This window comes from Saccopteryx bilineata, chromosome 10 (assembly GCF_036850765.1).
Source record: "Saccopteryx bilineata isolate mSacBil1 chromosome 10, mSacBil1_pri_phased_curated, whole genome shotgun sequence".
NCBI classification, from domain to species: Eukaryota; Metazoa; Chordata; class Mammalia; order Chiroptera; family Emballonuridae; genus Saccopteryx; species Saccopteryx bilineata.
The window spans coordinates 19,980,783-19,999,918 of NC_089499.1; the positions used below are offsets into that span (position 1 = coordinate 19,980,783).

At 46.6% G+C, this 19,136-nt stretch overlaps 1 protein-coding gene across 1 annotated transcript in view; it reads right to left on the bottom strand.

Moving 5' to 3' along the window:
• Positions 1-8,825: 8,825 nt before the first annotated feature.
• The window catches only part of TGFBR2 (transforming growth factor beta receptor 2), a 96,106-nt gene continuing 85,795 nt past the window's right edge, over positions 8,826-19,136 (bottom strand). The window contains exons 6-7 of the mRNA XM_066244366.1: positions 14,967-15,094; positions 8,826-11,612 (exon numbers count right to left, since the gene is read on the bottom strand). Coding sequence (XP_066100463.1) covers positions 11,433-11,612; positions 14,967-15,094 — 308 coding nt within the window. The 3' untranslated portion in view covers positions 8,826-11,432. The remainder of the gene's footprint in view (positions 11,613-14,966; positions 15,095-19,136) is intronic.

The window sequence follows — 19,136 nt, forward strand, 5'->3', positions numbered from 1 at the left end:
CAACAATGCTATAATGTTTTGAAGATGGAAATGAAAAGTATAAACATTAATCAGAAATAACATTATCCAGCAGAATAATAATGGAGCAAAATAGTCCAGAAGTAGTTTTCATTTCAGGGACAAATCTACTGTGTCTTTACGGAAGTAACACAAGTCAATCATAAATGAGTTTTTCAGGCCTATGTCCACATTAAATGATATAGGGACATCTGTATAGCAATTAAAACACAGATAGATGACCTTTCTTAAGCCCATGCCATATACCTGAATACATATTAAAGAGAACATATAATTAGCTCTTAAAAAAATGATGCCAAAGAAAATCTTGAAGAAAATAGAATGGAATATCTGTTGGATCTTTGGAAAAAAATCATCATTTTCTAAATATGAATACAACTGGAGAATTCAGAAGGAAATGGAGTGATTTAATTCTGTACATATTTTAAAATGTGGACATATTAAGTACACATTCACAAAATGAGAAGGTCAATAAACCCGGGAAAGGGTTAGTGGCAACCATAATGCATAAAATTATTTAGGTGTAATAGATAAATATGTAAAGAACACATAGTTCTCAGCAATAAAACTATAATTTTGAAACAAATCTATGAGAAAAGCATTTATCCTTTTATGAATAAATGAAATACAAGTCATAACAGTAATGATGCATAATTGTGGTACATTAAATTAACGAAGAGGGGTGATATGCAAAGCCTGTGAATGTGCTGTGAAATACATATTCTCAGGCATTGTCGGCGGGCATAAATGTAGACACAATCCTTCTGAGAAATAATCTGGCTAGTGATAAGAACAATAAAACTTTCCTAACTTCCTGTAGTCTGCCTGAAAGAAATGAAAAATATAGAAATACTAACTTATATAAAGGTATTCATTGCAGCAATATACACAGTGCTGGAAAATAGAAAACTTAACAGAGATCAATGCAAGAATGATAAATTAACAAACATAGAAACATGTGTAAGACAAAATATTTTTAAATAGGGAAAAAATTTTATGTTTCCCAGGATTCTTTTCAACTTCACATTAGTTCATGCATAGTAGTCTATAATAACTTGTCCACGATCAGATTATCCTCTGACTGTAATTTAATCGCTTCTGTATTATAGACGATTAAAATTTTGAATGTTCACTGTTTGAGTTTAAATTCAGGATTAGCATTTTAAGAAATCACATCTGTTCATGAAAATGTATAATTGGTGAGTGATTTAATTTCTTCGCACGGTACTCATGTGTGAATGATACAATTTCCTAACACAGGATCTGTATTGTCAATATATAAATATATAATACTTGTCTCATAAAACAAAACCACAGGCATTTCCTGCATTAACAGCTTTTTCCTGGACTGTTTGTGCCAAGAGCAGAGACATTCCTTGCAGGGATCACACTCGGCGTAGTCAGAGAAGAGCTGTAGTGAAGACTCATTCTACCTAAGCAAATTCTGTTCCAAAAGCAGGATCTATTCATTCCCCTGACCAGAAAGAACTGGAGAACATATACCGCTTTCCTGGTTTGGAAGAGATTTTCAGCTGATTCCATTCATTCCCAAACAAGTTCAAGTTTGATGGCTGAGAGTCTGAAAGGATTTCAGCTAAATACTGCCACCATTCTCTTGCTAGGTATCCCGTGTCCCCACCCTCCAACTTGAAATGCTCTCGAGTACCTGGGCAATTGAAAGGGGCTTACCCACCCAAGACCTCAGATAGTGAATTGGAGTCTGTATTTTACTTTTAAGTAGTGCCGCATATACGTTTAATGTATGTGTGTGCATATTGTCACTTTAAATACACTTTGCTAAGATTGATGGCTGCTCCAATCTCAAAACATATTCATGGTTGGTGAGTTCATATACAATCAAAAGTCACACTCCAGAGACTGTTAATTCAAGTATTTCTCTTATCTTTATCAATAGGAGAAGTTTTATTATTATAACGTATGCACAAACAGGTGTTGGTGAAATTGCTGGTGTTCAAGATGTGTGACTAGGCTAGAAATATTATGAAAATGTTCTCTATTTTCACATGAACAGAATTGAGCTAGCTCAGAAGTCTGATGCTTTCAGAATGATATTTGAGGTCTAGTGTTCAGAAACTGATTTGAAATATTCTGGTTGTCAAATTTCAACTGCAAAATTGCTACATCCCCCACCTCTGGAATATTGCTGATTTGTCTCTCGTGTGAAGGATGGTGATGTCACCTCCAGAGAGATCTGGGATTCCTTTGAGGTTAGGGAACAGTTGGTGTGACTACTTTTGTGCCATCGGGAACTTGCTTTCATTAAAACCTACTGGTGAGGTTGTTGGAAGAACTGTACCCTTAATCATCTGCTCCTGATCATTGGAATCTACTGATTCCCAAAAGAGTTTGATTCATTGTAATGGGCAAATTTGACTTAGGTTAATTCACAGCAGATGAAGCCCAAGAGAAGTCTCTTGGGATAGAGGGGCCACTCCTTGTTGAAATTCGGTGGGCAATAGGCTCCTGTGGAGGGAGCCTCTTCCCAGGTGCTTAGTGTGAAACACTGTTAATGTGATTCCTTGACGGCCATGGAATAGGTGGAAGATACAGACACCTTCTCCTGGCACCAAACTGCATTTACAGCTGACTTACAGAGCAATGACTAACTGAAAGGCAGCTGCACAAAAGTATCATATCTAAGGATTTATAGAAAAAGCTGCAAAGACTGGTAAGAAGACACATGAAGAAGAATGAAATGTGATGCTCACCACTCAAGTAGATCCGGAAGATCCTAGAGTTCCCATAAGCTGACAATGACTCTAATGAGGGCTGGGTGTTGTCTAGATTGTCCCTTTTCAGTCTGCATGGTTCCCTCAGGTCACTGGTCCCCACCCTCATAGACATCTTTCTCATCATAGTCCCTTTCTCTCCCCTCAACCGGGGAATTTTGACTAGACTCAGTGGTGTGGGTGTAAGCAAGCCTGCTTGCTTTGAGTCCTCTGTGAGCTTCTGATATTCAAAAAGGCCTTTTCTTCTTTTCAGCTTTACCAAACATACCCAGAAATCATCATGCCCTACTAGATTTCCCATCATCTAGCCTGAATGGGCATATGGAGGAATATCATAAATATCAATAGGAAACTTACTGGTATTTCTATCTCCCAAACCCTTTTCAAAACCTCCAGAGTCAGAGAGACTTAGAAATCTAGACATTTGGGGGATTTTTAGGAAGTTAGTAAGATGGATATTATTATTGTGAGACCCTCAAGTACGGTATAGGTGACATCCCCATAATTAAACACCTTAATAGTTCTGCCAAATAACATAAATATTTACCCTAACTGGCTTAAGTAACAGCTATAGGTAACCTCACATCAGGTTTAGCAACTAAATGAGTAAGGAAATGTATTTGAATTTTGTTTTTTTTCAGAGCCTTTTGATTTGAAATAGCAAATAAGAGATTATGGACCTGCATGATCTCATCCCAACAATAAGCACTGTGTCCACCATTTTGTTCTCTTTTTGGTATTTCTTCAGTGTTATCAGCTGTGAAAGATGCTGTTCTCCCATCAGACCTAGGAGATTTAGGAAATGGTTGAACACAGACTCAAGAAAGCTATCAGATGGAAGTGTGATTCCCTTTATTATACCGGAGGCTATGCAATGCTTATAAATCAGCCTGATGTATTCTTTTGTGGCAGGATGTGAACATGCACTCTGATTATGGAAAAATAATCAATTGATTCTTCTTCCTTTTCTTTCAAGCATTAGAAAGATGGAATGCAAATATTTTCATCTCCAGGGAAGGGTTTTAAGATGAAATGAACTAGTTATTTGGTTGCTCATAATTCAGGCTGCAAGTTGATAAGCTACCAAAATCTCTTGAGAAAAAAGCAGGGGGCAGAGCCTGGGCAAAGGAATAGGTGTGAGGTAGAGACCCCCTAGGATTTAAAGGAGTGACAGTTGTCTAAGTCTCTGGAGAGAAGAGCCCCTACCGACTTGCCCCAAGACAGGGACATGAGGGCGTGGTGGGCTTAAGGGAGTAACCCATGGTGCACCAGGAAGCAAATCTAGACCTGTGGCACTCAGATTCTCCCAAGAATAATACCAAGTCCCCAGGAAGGCAAGGCAGCAGAGGTGAGGTGGCTCTGGACAAGCACAGCATGCACGTGGGGTAATGGGCCTGGCAGGGGGAATCAGGTTTCACGGAGGCTGAGAACCGGAACTCCCCACCCCTTTACCCCGACTCTCCCTGCATATAACCTGGAACAAAGGTTCCAGCCCAGCAGGATAGAGGGTCAGGAAAAAAAATTAAGTAGATGTATAGAAAAATAAGATGTGAGGTTTTTTGGGGTTTTTTTTTTTTTTTTTTTTGCTCACCCGTGTTCGTACTCTGAGGACAATAACCACGACAATTTATTTAGAATATTAAATTTTACTGCTATAAAGCATATCTAGTTACAGGCCTCTTAAAAACAAGGTTCCAGAATGTTTTTCTGGCTCATTTATTTCTGAGAAAAAGAGTCCAAAATGGTGAACAGGTAAGATCTGCACACTCACAAATACAGCAACACACACACACACACACACACACACACACACACACCACGTAAGCACACATCCATAGAAAAGAACTCATAAAACATATAAACGAAATGGAAGTATATCAAAATAGGCACTTTTTCTCTGTTTTATTTTCTAATTGTATGTAACATAGTTATTTTATAATACAAAAGAAAGGAAATATATCAATATTGATGCGAATAAAGTAAGATAATTAAAGGAAAGTACTTCCTAGATTTAAGTCTACTGAAGGAGTGTTAAGGAGAATGCAGTCCCAATTTACAGATGAGAGAGACCCATGGACCGTCAAGTATTTGTGGTGGGTTTCAAGTATTGCCAACAACTCGTTGCCGCTCCTCCCGCTGAGAGGTGGGAGACTAGGTCCTCTTGTTTGGGATGAGAATGAGTTGCAACTGTTTGGTTCAGGGGACTGTGTGCAGAAAGGGCGTGTTTCACAGTGGTGTGCAACCGGGGCCTAATTAGAGTAGGAACACTATTAACAAGTTATTTTTAAATGCATCAAAGATCAGGTGTATTAGCTATAAATTATACCACGAAAGGCTGACTGGCAGGCCGTGGAATGTGGGCAAGTTCACAATCTTGTCTCTATCAGCACAATTTGCAAAGTAGGCCTGAAAGCCATGTCCCCAAATTCAGAGTCTGGATCTATAATTATTCAAGTTAAAAAAAAAAAAGGCCTAATTGGAAATGTGATAAGCAATGATTAGGCAGCCTATTTCAGGCAGAAAATGAACAAAATGAGCAGATGCCAACTGCAGTGACTTTTGCGAGAAAGGATGGGCGCATTTGTTTAAATGAAAGGGTTTCTGTCAGTCACCTGGGGAAGGGATTTCCCTCAGGTCTGCATCATTTGCATGTTATTTGCATAGAAAACTTAAAACAAAAACCACTACCACAAACTAGAAACTCCTGGGCACAAAGAACCTTCATTCAGAAGCTTCTCACCGGTGCAAGGGACTGCGTCCCTATAGAGGACACTTGGCAACTTATTGCCAACTGGGAATGCCCCTGACCTTGCAGTAGCGAGAACTGAAGTCACCCTGGCAAAATGGAGCCGGCAGGAAGTCAGACGCCCTCGGCTCCTGTTTTGGCTGAAGCTCTTGGGCTAGAGCCCAGTGTCCATGTGCCTTTGAGGAATGACCTTCCCGGGGTTCCCCGATGGCTTCCTCTCCAGGGCAAGCCGCAGCCTCCTCCTCTGTCTTGTAGGCTCAGGACACCGAGCCTCGGACCCTCCAGCCTCCCAGAGTTTCCACCTCGTCCTCTAACCGCAGTTTCACCTCCTGTTCGGGCAGAAGTGTGGCCTCAGGCCTCTGACCACCCTGGTGCAAATCCTGGCCTAAGGATTGCTCTCCGCAAGACGGTTAGCAAGACCTCACTCTCTGCCTCAGTTTCCTCATCTCTAATACGGAGGTAAGACTACCCCTGAAGAATGTGATGAAGATGAAAGCAGATGAAGAAAGTAAAACACAGAAGAGTGCTTGGCCCTTTCGGAGTGCTCAATATATGTCAGCAATTAGCACGATGGGTTTGCTTGCTCAAGTGGAGCTAAGTTCGGTCATTCATATCCACACCCCCTGCAGTTGCCAGAAATAAAGTACCATCGTGTACTTAATGCATTTAAAAAAATCAATTCGAATTTGTCAACTCAGCTGTATTTCAGGTAATTATATTTGTGAAGGCTCAGGCTTAATTGTGTTTATTTTTTCTAATACACATTACAATGGAAGCGGACCCACTGAAATCCTTCTTTTCACGACTGGCACCATCTGAAATCATCTGAAATACCAGTGCGTAGTTCACACATTAGGCAACATTGTCCACACATTTCCGTTCATCTTTCGGGGCTTCTCTCAGCGGGAATTGAAGGCACTTCTCAGGCGAAGGAAGAGTGAGTTGGGCAACGGAAATGAGGAAGCCGCCTTCCCTGTTCTCACTGAGCACAGACACAGGGGTAGAGAGGACAATGATGGAGCCCCCGAGATGAGCAGGAGGGCAGTTCATCATGGGGGCGGTGCATGGGGAGGGGGCTTCCATTGTGCTGGGCAGGCCAGACCCCTCGGGAGACAGAGTAGGGAGAGTCTGCATTGATCCAAATTGTTATGCCAAATTCTTGTTTTAAGATAGCTTGGGTTCTGCAGCCAGACTCTGCCTCTAGGAGACCGTGGCTTCTCACCTGAGTTCTCCGGCAGGATTTCTCACCTGTCAGATGGGCGTTCCTCTGGCGCAGGATAAAAGCTGCCACCACAGCAGCTACTTGGAGAAGGCGTGCTCGCTGCAGGCGATGGACCCTCACCCAGGACAGGACCCTTCCCGTCTGCAGGCCTGCGGCCTGTGCCCACGTCTCATCTGGGCTGTGAATGCTCTCTGGGATTTACGTCACCACCTGCCTCTCTGGGGAAACAGCCCCTGGCATACTCAAACCACTTAGTATTGGCCAACGTGTGTGACGGTTTTCCAAGGTCAAGATACAACTCCTAGAGCCTCGTGTGTCTTTTCTTGTCACAACTGTATCTTGTATAGGTGGAGACCCATAAAACCCCAGGTTAGACCGAGGCATGGAGAGGTTATGCCATTTGCCCAGGTCACACAGCTGGTCAACGGAGGAGCACGTAACTGCTAAAAAAAATAACAACTAACATTGCCAAGCTATTCGTTAAGATAGGTCAATAACCAATGCAGACAGTGGTATAGGACCGCATCATCTAGCTCAGTGATTCCCAACTGAGAGCAATTCCTGTGCCCCTCCCAGAAGATACCTGCAATATTTGGTGATATTTTTAGTTGTCACAGCTGTGTGTGTGTGTGTGTGGGGGGGTGCTACTGGTCTCTATAGAGGGCACAGGGCAGGGATGCTATTACACAGCCTACAATGCAGGGGGCAGGCTCCTCCGCAAACAGTGATCTAACACAGAATGTCAGTAGCGCTGACGTTTAGGAACCCTGACATAGACACTGCTATCTTAACTATTCAGAGCCTTAAGTATTTGGAACCCAGCTGATGACTCAGAGCCCCAGGAACTCTGACTCCCAAACAGGTAGCTTACAAGTGGGACAAAACAAAACAAAAACACTCACATAGGTTTTATCACCAGAAAGCAATGACCTGAAGCCAACAGCCCCAGGCGCATCTGCCTGGTGAGGCAGGGAAGCTGATTACAAGCCTTCAGTGGGCTGCTGTGGCCAGGTAGGTAGGAGAGAGACAGAGCATGACATCTGGCAGAGGTCAAAAAGTCCACGCAGGGGTCCCCAAACTTTTTACACAGGGGGCCAGTTCACTGTCCCTCAGACCGTTGGAGGGCCGCCACATACAGTGCTCCTCTCACTGACCACCAATGAAAGAGGTGCCCCTTCCGGAAGTGCTGCGGGGGGGGGGGGTGGATAAATAGCCTCAGAGGGCCGCAGTCAGGGGACGCCTGGTCCACAGCCAGAGCTGCCAGTATAAGGAAAGGAGAAAACAGAAACAAGAGGTACTTGCTCTCTGCAGCCCTTAGCAGCGACCTCGGCTGTGCCAAGCCCTGGGAGGGGCTGTCACATGGATGGACGCAGTCCCTGGATGGTGGGGACAGGGGAACAAGCAGAGATGGCGGCCAGGAGATGCAGAGGACCCTCCAAAGCCCTGGGAGAAAGGGCAGGCCACCCATAGCACACGCTGCATCTTGTATTACTGAACTTCCATGAATGCTTTTTTTTTTTTGTATTTTTCTGAAGCTGGAAACGGGGAGAGACAGTCAGACAGACTCCCGCATGCGCCCGACCGGGATCCACCCGGCACGCCCACCAGGGGCGACACTCTGCCCACCAGGGGGCAATGCTCTGCCCCTCCGGGGCGTCGCTCTGCCGCGACCAGAGCCACTCTAGCGCCTGGGGCAGAGGCCAAGGAACCATCCCCAGCGCCCGGGCCATCTTTGCTCCAATGGAGCCTTGTCTGAGGGAGGGGAAGAGAGAGACAGAGAGGAGGGGGGGGGCGGGGGTGGAGAAGCAAATGGGCGCTTCTCCTATGTGCCCTGGCCAGGAATCGAACCTGGGTCCCCCACACGCCAGGCCGACGCTCTACTGCTGAGCCAACCGGCCAGGGCCTATAAATGCTTTTTGTAAAAAAACAAAGGGGGGGGGAGGGGGACCTGAGACTGTCAGTTGAAGAAGACAGTGACAATGAAAAAGTTGGGGAGGAATTGTCCCAATATAGTTTCCTACATAAACTGCAAAATAGCCAAGCAAGCCAAAGGGGCTTAGCTACCATGAATAGAAACAGGAGGCAAGAAGCTGACCTGAGTATTTCTGCTTTATTTAATCTAATAATCATTTTATTTATATAAAAGACGAACGATGCACAGTATGAAAATAAGTGCTTGAGACATTTGACATAAAAAGAGTATATAGCATTCACATTCCTATTTTAATACATGAGTACGGCTGAAGTGTTCCATAAAAGAATAAAACTTTCCCTTTATGTATAGTAGTAAAAAATAAAAGTCAGTATTTTTAGGAACTACAGAAAGTTATTCCTTGGTCTTCGTCTTGAATAAGAAGTGAAAACATAAACAAAATAAGCCACAGTATTATCTGATACTACATTCCAGTTTATGCTGACAGTGACCCAGAAGGGAGTGATGAAGCTCTTTTGAATCATTCAAGGACAGTATTCTAGAACTTCACCACTAGAGGTCAATGAGTAACAGCTATTGGGACGGTGTCAACAGCCTTATTATAGTGCACAGAGTTTCTGGGCACTTCCACGGTATTGCAGCCAACCTTACCTTAACCCCCCCTCAGCCCACCCCTACAGGGCCGGGTGCCTAGAAGTTCCACCTAATCCCAAACTTCAGCATGTCTGCTAAACCCCGATGAGATGAGATCTTCCAAAATCCAAACAGACCTGATTTGCTCGTTGCTGGTCCCTCTCTAATATTCCTATTTGGCTGAAAATAAGTAGCTTCAAAAAACTTTAAACAAACAAACAAAAAACAGGAAAAAAAAAGAGAGATTATTTGCAGCATTAACACTTGTTTGTGGTTGAACGAGTTTCCTATGGTGTATTAAAGCTCATTCTTTGTTCTTGTCCACGTGGACGCAGATGTCCTACCAGCAAATGGGACTCCTGTGGCCCACATGCAAAAATCCTCACTAGGAAAGTCTGCAAAGGTTGGGAAGGCTGGTAGGAGAGAGAGAGAGAGATGGGTATTTGTGATGAAAGCTTCTTGGCAGAAAGGTTCCCCTCCCTAACACAGAAGGGAAGGCTCTTAATATATAACAAAAGAGACCTGGGTTAACCCGGGACCTCTTCATAGAGGTCCCCTTTAGTAAAAAGAAAAAGAAAATAGGCCATCTTCAAATGTTAACACCAGATCGAGGAGAGGGAGGCAATCAAAGGCAAGATATATATATATAGTCAGAAAATGACTGTTAGGATGCACATTTCTTACAAGGGACCTTGGTCAGGGGCGGGTTTAGATTCCCAGATGGGGGTGGGGGTAGGCAGAAAACGCTTAAGTCACGACGTGAGGCAGCTTTCTAAGTGTGTCCACGCTTTCATGTTATGAATGATGTGGGTGAGAGGGAACTGGAAAGCACCTGCTAGCTATTCTCGTGGGAGGACCCCAAGATTCTGTCTATGTGCATGCGTGCGTGCGTGTGTGTGTAAAATGTCCAAATATTTTTAAAGTGGCTCAATTTTGTTAAATGCAGTGCTGACCAAATAAAACCTATATTCAGAGTGCCCAAGAAAACAGTCCTGACTGGGGCAGCAGCTCAAATCCTCTCCACCGGTGCGGAGCAGACTCCCGCACTCAGGAGCCCAGAGCGTGGAACGTACTGGCGTTGCTTAGAAAGCTAGAGGCTCCCACCAAGCATGCTGAACAAGTGAACACAAGGAACCCCTGGGAGACTTGATCCTTTTTAGGAAAGGGAGAAGGGCTGGGAAGGGATCAGGGTAACATAGGTGGAGGGGGATGAAAATATATCTGTATGTGTGTGTCTATGTGTATACATGTATCTTATTAGTAGACGGTGTGGCAATTTCACGGATAAGGCAATTTGTCCTGACTTTTCTGCAGCCTGTGAAGGAAAAAAAATGGGTTCAAAACGTTTAAACTACAAGAGATGGGGCAAAGTTTCTGAGCTGGTTGAGGAAGGTGGTTTCACAAGCCAGGTGTGGGGCTTGAAGCACAGGTGAACAGTCCAGGAGAAATGAGGGCACCCAGAAACCCCGGGATCCGGTCCCCAAACAGTGCGACTAGAAGTAGCTCCAGGGCTAGGTGAGGACCCACACACAGGGAATTATATTGCAAAAGCGGGTGCCAAGTGGCCACAGCAGACTCTGAGACACCTAATGCCAAGTCCCCCCTCGTGCAGTCAGAGAACCATCCATCCCGTGTGTGATTGTCAAGTGCTAATGTCCTGGATCCTTTCTTCTGCAATCGACTCTGCGGCTCACCAATCAAGCCAGTTTCCTGGGAATAGCTGATCTTTTTCTGCATCTCTTTCCAGAGTATGGCTATATATATATAGATATAGACATATATAGATATATATATATAGATATATATATATATAAAACATAGCTATTCCATATTTATATACAGGCGTTAATAAAGTGCAAATGTTATTAGCTATAGTAAAAAAATCAATCTCATTTCCTGAGGAACCGCTAACACAGCTTATCCTATGACAACGTCAAAGGCATAGAATGCTCCATGTCACCCGCTCCCTGCCGCTGCCATCTCAGCTCAATCCCGCGGCTTACAGGGCGAGAGCGGGCCCTGGTTTTCCAGGAAGCATCCGTCGGTTTAGGGGCAGCTTCCCGCTGCCTCTGTTCTTTGGTGACACAGGCGGCCTCTCTCTGGACTTGGCCCAAGCCTGCCCTGGAAGAGCTATTTGGTAGTGCCCAGCGAGCCGTCCTCGGGAATCTTCTCCTCCGAGCAGCTCCTCCCGGAGAGCCTGTCCAGGTGCTCCAGCTCGCTGAAGCGCTCGGCCACACACTGCGCCGTGAGGCGGGCCTCCGGGTCGTGGTCCCAGCACTCGGTCAGCGTCTCGCACACCATCTGGACGCCCTGCAGAGGGAGAGAAGGCCACAGGCAGCATGAGCGGGCGGGCGGGTGGCGGGCCCCTGGGAGGGCGCGTGGCCTGCGGACCTTGTTCCTGCAGAGGGAGAGAAGGCCACAGGCGGCATGAGCGGGCGGGCGGGTGGCGGGCCCCTGGGAGGGCGCGTGGCCCGCGGACCTTGTTCCTGCAGAGGGAGAGAAGGCCACAGGCGGCATGAGCGGGCGGGCGGGTGGCGGGCCCCTGGGAGGGCGCATGGCCCGCAGACCTTGTTCCTGCAGAGGGAGAGAAGGCCACAGGCGGCATGAGCGGGCGGGCGGGTCGCGGGCCCCTGGGAGGGCGCGTGGCCCGCGGACCTTGTTCCTGCAGAGGGAGAGAAGGCCACAGGCGGCATGAGTGGGCGGGCCCCTGGGAGGGCGCGTGGCCCGCGGACCTTGTTCCTGCAGTGCAGGCCGGGCGAGCAAGAGCTGTGCATGGGACATCTGTGCATGGGACATCTGTGCATGGGACATGTCCTGGCAACAGCGCTTCCCCGACGGGCGGCTTGGAGGGTGGCCTGGGGACCGAGCGGCAGGCTGTGCAGGCGGCCCCGGACACCTGCTCTTCCTATTCGCTCGGGTGCCTTTTCATCACATTAGTCAGGGAATGGAGAGTCGCAACGAGGACCCTCCAGGAGGCTTCTGGAGCACAGCAGCTTCCCCGAGGCCTGAAAATTCCCCTGGAGTGCCCGACACCACTTCCCACCTTTCTCTGTTTCTAGAGCAGTCTTAGCCCGTATTGTTCAGAGCAGCTGTAGGTTCACAGCAGAACTGAGTGGAAAGTACAGTTTCCACATCCCCCTGACACCCCGCCCCCGCCCCCCTCACAGCGACATCTTGCACCTGTGTGGTACATTTGTCAAAACCAATGAACCAATGCTGACACATGACCCAAGGACCACAGTCTGCATTAGGATACACGCCCTGGGTCTGACAAATGTTGATCTCCCACGCTAGTATCCCACATAGTAAGTTCGGTGCCCGACAAGTCCCCTGTGCTCCCCCTGGTCACCCGCCCACTTCCCCCTCCCCCCCCCCTCCGCGAGTCCCAGGCAAATACCGATTTTTCTACTGCCTCTGTGGTTCTGCCTTTTCCAGAATGTCTTATCACTGGAATCGTATACACATTTCTATTTTAACAGGACCAATTTCCCCAGTCGGAGAAAAGTCCAGGTATTAGTCTGGTTTTGTTTTGGGATGTATGTCTACACGTTTTGTGGAGTGATTTAGTAACAACTGCCAAAGGATGCCCTCTGTGCCTCTTCTCCAACATGAGGCTGGGCCCTATGAAACAGCTGTCTGTGTAGGAATGACCTGCTTGACGCGGCGGGGCCTTTTCAGAGGGTTCAGTCTGACCCCGTAAGGGCCCCATTCAACAGCCCCTTCCGGGAAATCCGCCCAGCAACATGGTGAAGGTCCCTCTTTCAGGGCCCGATGTTTGGTTTGCATTGCAAATACTTTCGCTATCATTTCAAGTCCTGGAAATAAAGCAGGCAGGTGACAGCCGGTAGGCAGCCACAAGTGTGCACTCTTGACAGTGACAGGCTCAGCCCTGTCACCTGTGGCGACCCCTCACACAGGTGGGTCTGGCGGGGCAGATGAATCCCAACGCTGTCCCGAAAAACCAGCACTTTCCTCATACTTGTAACTTTTCTAACACACCCAGGTGCCTCTCCCTCCCTTCCCGCCCTGTGAGTGAGCTCATGATGTTGAATTAATTGTATAATTCACCTAATTGACGGTATTGATTGATGGCCCTGTTAAAGAGTGGAGTGTTATTGTTGGTACACAAGTAACATTTATTTTATTCTGACACTGTAATTACAGGCAGTAAATTAAATTAAATATTAAGCATTAACTTGAAATCAATAGGGCAACAAATCTCATTAAGAGAAAAAATGTATTATGCAAATTCTTTCCAGAATTTTATCATCATGAATAATGGCTTCATTACAAGAACTGTACAGCTTAGGAGGCAACCGAGTTTGAAAGGAGCAACACGAGGGTGTTGCTGATGAACGCAGAGCAGTCTGGCCTTGTCCGAGTCACAGAGGCCTTGCCCGAGGCCCCAGGGAAGCCCTGGGCTATCACAGCCGGTCACGTTCCCCTGACTTTATTAGGCTCTGTCCTTGGACGTGGCCCCGGGCCAGGATCCGCACAGGCCCAGCTTCCTGCTCCATCTGTCCTCCTGGTCATGCCTGACCTGCTGTTTCTGTTTCTTATCTGAACTCGCCTTGCCCGTAGGAAAGCCTGTGACTCAACCCCAGCTTTCATTGGATCAGGGAATTCGTCCAAAGGAGGCCACGGAGGGCTTTCCGCCATGGAAAGGACAGTCTCGGTGACACGGGGCACACAGTTCCCTCCCGTGCTTCCTCCGCGGCTCTTTCCAGGGTGTGTCACACAGCCCCCCTGCTCTCACAACCTACCACTCGGTTCTTCTTCTCTTACTACTGCCCTCGTCCAGACGCCCCAGCCAAAGCAGTCGGACAGGTCTCCCTGCACGGCTGGAACGACTGCCCTGCTAAGGATGGCTTTATCTACCCTTTCTTGAAAAGAAAAAAAATAACTAAAGGAAGCCATTAGGATGTTCCCAACAGACAGATTTTGTTTGTTCTTTGCAGTTCTCTCTGCTTTCGTTCTTTCACTCCTGATGAGTCGGCCTCTTCCTCAGCTCCAAGTGCACTGCCTGCACACGACCCTGAGCACACATCTGCACACGGCCCTGAGCACACGCCTGCACACGGCCCTGAGGACACGCCTACACAAGGCCCTGAGCACACATCTGCACAAGGCCCTGAGCACACGCCTGTACACAGCCCTGAGCACACGCCGGCACACGGCCCTGAGCACACGCCTACACACGGCCCTGAGCATACACATGCCCTTCTCCTCTTGGTCCAGCTGGCTGACATACTATGCTTTTTTCTCTCTGCTAAGTGTTTCCTTCTACACTTGTTCAGAAGAAAAGATTTGGAACCCAAAAGGGAACAAAACATAAACTCCCTATATAAAGGTCTAAACCTGAATGGCAGAGGCTACAAACAAAATACTTTAACTGGAACCCAAGGGGCTGGGACAATGTGACAGATGCTCTTCAAATTATTATTTGTGAGTCCTCTTTGAATGTCATATCTGCCCACCAGTTGGGACTTAAAATAACAGGGTCAGCCCTCTTGACTGAAATTCTGAAATTTTCTTTATAAACAAAACCTAAGTGGATCCCAGAACACAATGGAAACTGCCCTCGGATGGAAGCCTCATAGCCCAGAATTCTCTCCTACCCAAGACGTCACCTCAAGTGCCCCTTTCATAGCAGTCACTCCTTACCTGGTGGTTGAGCCAGGAGCTGGGAATTTCTGGTCGTCCCCGATCTCTCAACACATTGTCCTTCATGCTTTCGACACAGGGATGCTCCCGCACCTTGGAACCAAATGGAGGCTCATAATCTTTCACTTCTGTTAAAAAAAAAAAAAAAAGCAAACACAGGGCCGTTGAGAAGGGTGTGTGCAGCCTGGGGACATGAGCATGTTGGGAGGTCTGGCTGGACAGCACGAGGCACCTAGTGTCAGTATGTCCCTGATGGCTCTGAGCGTAATTTTTAATAATTGTGTGTTAAAACAAGAAGGAAGGAGTGATTGTGGAAAAAGCCTGAGAACTGATTATTGAACGCTTGCTATGTGCTAAGTATTGGGCTAACAACCGGGGACAGAGTGGAGAGCAAGACCAACACGGTCACTAAGCTTACATTTTAAACACAAGCATTCTCAGTGGGGTGATGTTGCCCCAGTGGAGCAAAAACCAGTCCAGTTTCACGTATTAGACTGGTCTGTAGGCCTACAAAGGCCCACAGGACACAGACAAATTTCATATGTGGTGTTAAAGATCGTGGTTATGCAGCCAAGAAAGGAATGACATTCTGATAGATTCTGATACATTCTGATACATGCTACAACGCAAATGAACCTTGAAAACTTGAAGCTAAATGAAATCAGCCAGACAGAGGAAGATAAATATTGTACGATTCTACTTATATGAGGTACTTGGACTAATTCATAGAGCAAGAACACAGAACAGTGGTCGCCAGGGTAAAGAGGTGAACGGTTAGTATTTAGTGGCTTACCGAGTTTCAGCTGGGGAAGATGAAAAGAAAAGGTTCGGGAAATAGATAATGGTGATTGTTGCACACTATCGTTACTGCTAGTGAACTGTACACTTAAAAATGGTTAAAAGTGGTAAATTTATGTTATGTATACTTTCATGAGAAACATTAAGGAAAAAAAATGTCTACAAAGGCTCCTTAGGATACCAATGATGGAAAAAAGTTTTTGAAATGCTATTTAGTAAGATGACAGAGGGGAGAGATTAATAACATAAACAAAATTTTGAAAAGTAATTTTCCCTCAATGAGACTTGCTATAAAATAAATAACAGAAGAGGATATATCCCTTCGCTAGGGCTTTCGGTTCCAACTAAAGACGATTTCTTTAGAGGAACTTCCTTGAATATCCCCCACCCCCCACCGCCAGGCCATTCTAGATCAGATGTCTTGGGTAGGGCTCTAGTTCAGTATATATATATTTTGTATTTTTCTGAAGCTGGAAACGGGGAGAGACAGTCAGACAGACTCCCGCATGCTCCTGACCGGGATCCACCCAGCACGCCCACCAGGGGGCGACGCTCTGCCCCTCCGGGGCGTCGCTCTGCCGCGACCAGAGCCACTCTAGCGCCTGGGGCAGAGGCCAAGGAGCCATCCCCAGCGCCCGGGCCATCTTTGCTCCAATGGAGCCTTGGCTGTGGGAGGGGAAGAGACAGAGAGGAAAGAGAGGGAGAGGGGTGGAGATGCAGATGGGCACTTCTCCTGTGTGCCCTGCCTGGGAATCGAACCCGGGACTTCTTACACGCCAGGCTGATGCTCTACCACTGAGCCAACCGGCCAGGGCCTATGTTATATTTTAATATAACCGCATGCTTATTCTTCTCACCCAACTAGACCGTGCACTTTTGAGAGCAGATATGGAGTTCCTTTCTCATTCTTGTATTCCCAGCACCGGTGAGAGGGCCTCTCATACAATAGGCTCTTAATAAATGCTGCGGTGAGCAAATGAATGAATGAGTGAGTGAGTGAGTGAGTTGTAGATCCCGTCCAAAGTAGCAATGCGCATCCTCCGGTTGAATATTAAAACAGTACACTAATTCAAGTGGATAGACTAAGATGCACGTCAGGAGACTCAGGCCAGTTTAGAATATAGAAAAACATTCCAGGACTAGAACACATCTGAGCTAAAAAGAGGAGATGGAGCGGGAGTCAACATTTTTCTCCCCAGGAAGTGGGACCTTTGACCTATAGCTTGAAAATAATCCTGCTTAATGAGTAAAACTTTTACTCATTTGCCCTTGCAGGCTAAGAATTGAAGAAACTTTCAAGGCAAAATGACAGCTTGAAAAGGGATGGCTTGTTCTTGTTTGTTTATGTGGGATTCTTCCCCCTTTCCCAGAACCCTGCTTGCATACTTATCTTCTTCAGGCTCACGCAAAGAGAAGCTGGCAGGATGTTTTCTTTTCACATAGTTCGAAATGTGGAGAAATCTGGAATGAAGGCCTCCCATCGCATTGAGATAAGCACCAACCACCCTCCGTGTCCATAGCACGTAACCCTTACTGCTCTGGGGGTGAGATCTGCATGTTGACTTGCATGCCGTCATTATTTCCTTCTTCATTCTCTTTTCTTCTACCAACTGTAAAGTCCCAAGGCAGAGGCTAAGGTCTGTGTCCTGCAATTCCCCACCCAGTGCCTGAAACTGTGCCTTATACATAGCAGGCATTCGATAAATAGGGAGTTGGGTTGAATTCAAGCAAAAACAAAGGACTGAGAATCAGAGCTGGTTTTCAGTAAGGGTAACCTCATTCTCCTCGTTTATAAGAGGAAGGGGCTGGACGGAATGATGTTTATGTCCTCTCCAGAGTGATCTTGTAATCCCATCTAATCAAGTAATATTCTGTCCTTTTAATGCCAGGCCTTGAGCTATGTACACTACACTATACTACACTACATTATGAGAGGATTTGTATATGATCTAAATTGCTCCTTACATAATGTTATCAGTCCACTGATTCTCCATTTCCAGCTGTTGTAGTTGTCGTAGCTGGTGTGGTTGACCCCCTGTCTAGATCCCTTTACTAAGCCTAGGGTACCAGACTCCAGCTGCCTGCCCCAGGTGTTGAGTCCTAAGGGCTCACACTGTTAGCCTTCTCTGGAGAACTGCCCATGGCTGATGAAGCTGCCTACCGTGGAGATTTCCAGATCATGACAGCCTTGCCCCAAAGGGAAGCCTACAGCCAATGGCAAATTAATGTGGAAGTTTCAAGAGTCTAACCCTCTTGCCTCTGAGGGGAAAAAGCTGGTGCAATTCATGTCCAGAGCTCCCCACAAGGCGAGGCTGAGGCTGGACCTCTCCCGAAACTATAGGTCTGTGAGCTCCTCCCCCTTCCTGCTTCTCTCACGCCTTCTCATCAGACCCTATTCTCAAAAGGCCATTGCACAAATATTTTTGCATTAGTCTCTACTTCTGGTCAAGCTGGCCAGGAAGTACTTTCTCCTTTCTCCCTACGTCAGTCTCACATCCTCCGACCAGTTGCAAAGCCACCGAGGAAGCCTTAAGGTGGCCTCCTCTGTAGAAACTGAAAGTACTAACCCATCACCAGTTCCCACAGCACGATGCTCAGAAGGGGGTGGGGTGGGGTGACCACAATCAGGGGAGAAAAATGTTGAGCTTAGAATCAATCCCAGATTTTGACCTCACGGTTGAGATTCCTTGAGAACAAAGAAAAAAAGTCTACATAGTTGAGATTAGAACCCAGGGACAGTTTACTTCATTGGAAGTACTAATCTTCCAAGTCACAAAATCACAGTGGTTGCTTTAGTGATGAGCTCTATGCAGTCCGTGGGGAATGGGTGAGAGTTGGGAGAGGAAGGCATTGGACATCAGGAATGGAAATGCCTTTTTCTTTCTTCTTGAAGAAAAAGTAACGAATGCTTCTGTGGCACAGCAGACAAAAGGTCTGCTTCCCCAGAGCAAAGAGAATTTTCCCTGAATTGCTTCCTACTTTGCCTAAAACCTTGAGAAGCTGTGAGATTCCCTATTATTTGCAAAGGGTATGAAGCCTGCCCTATTCTGGCTGTGAGAGATGATCTAGGGAAGGACGGGACGGTCAGGGTAGCCCGAAAGGGGCCGGCAAAGAGACAGACCCTCTGAGCCACACTGCTGGGGAGTGGGGGGGGGGGGAGGGAAGAATCTCTGAGTCTTCTGCCTCCCTCCAAGTTCAAAATAGACAAATCTGGGGAGATCACCGTTTGATCCAAACTGCCACACCCCTTGATACTCAAGTAGTCTTTCAGGTCAGGGATGGGGATGGGGCCTTAAAGTCTATGCCTGTTTTAAGCTGACTCTTCAACTCTGAGGAAATGTGTCATATTTATATTCTATATATTTTCTCAAA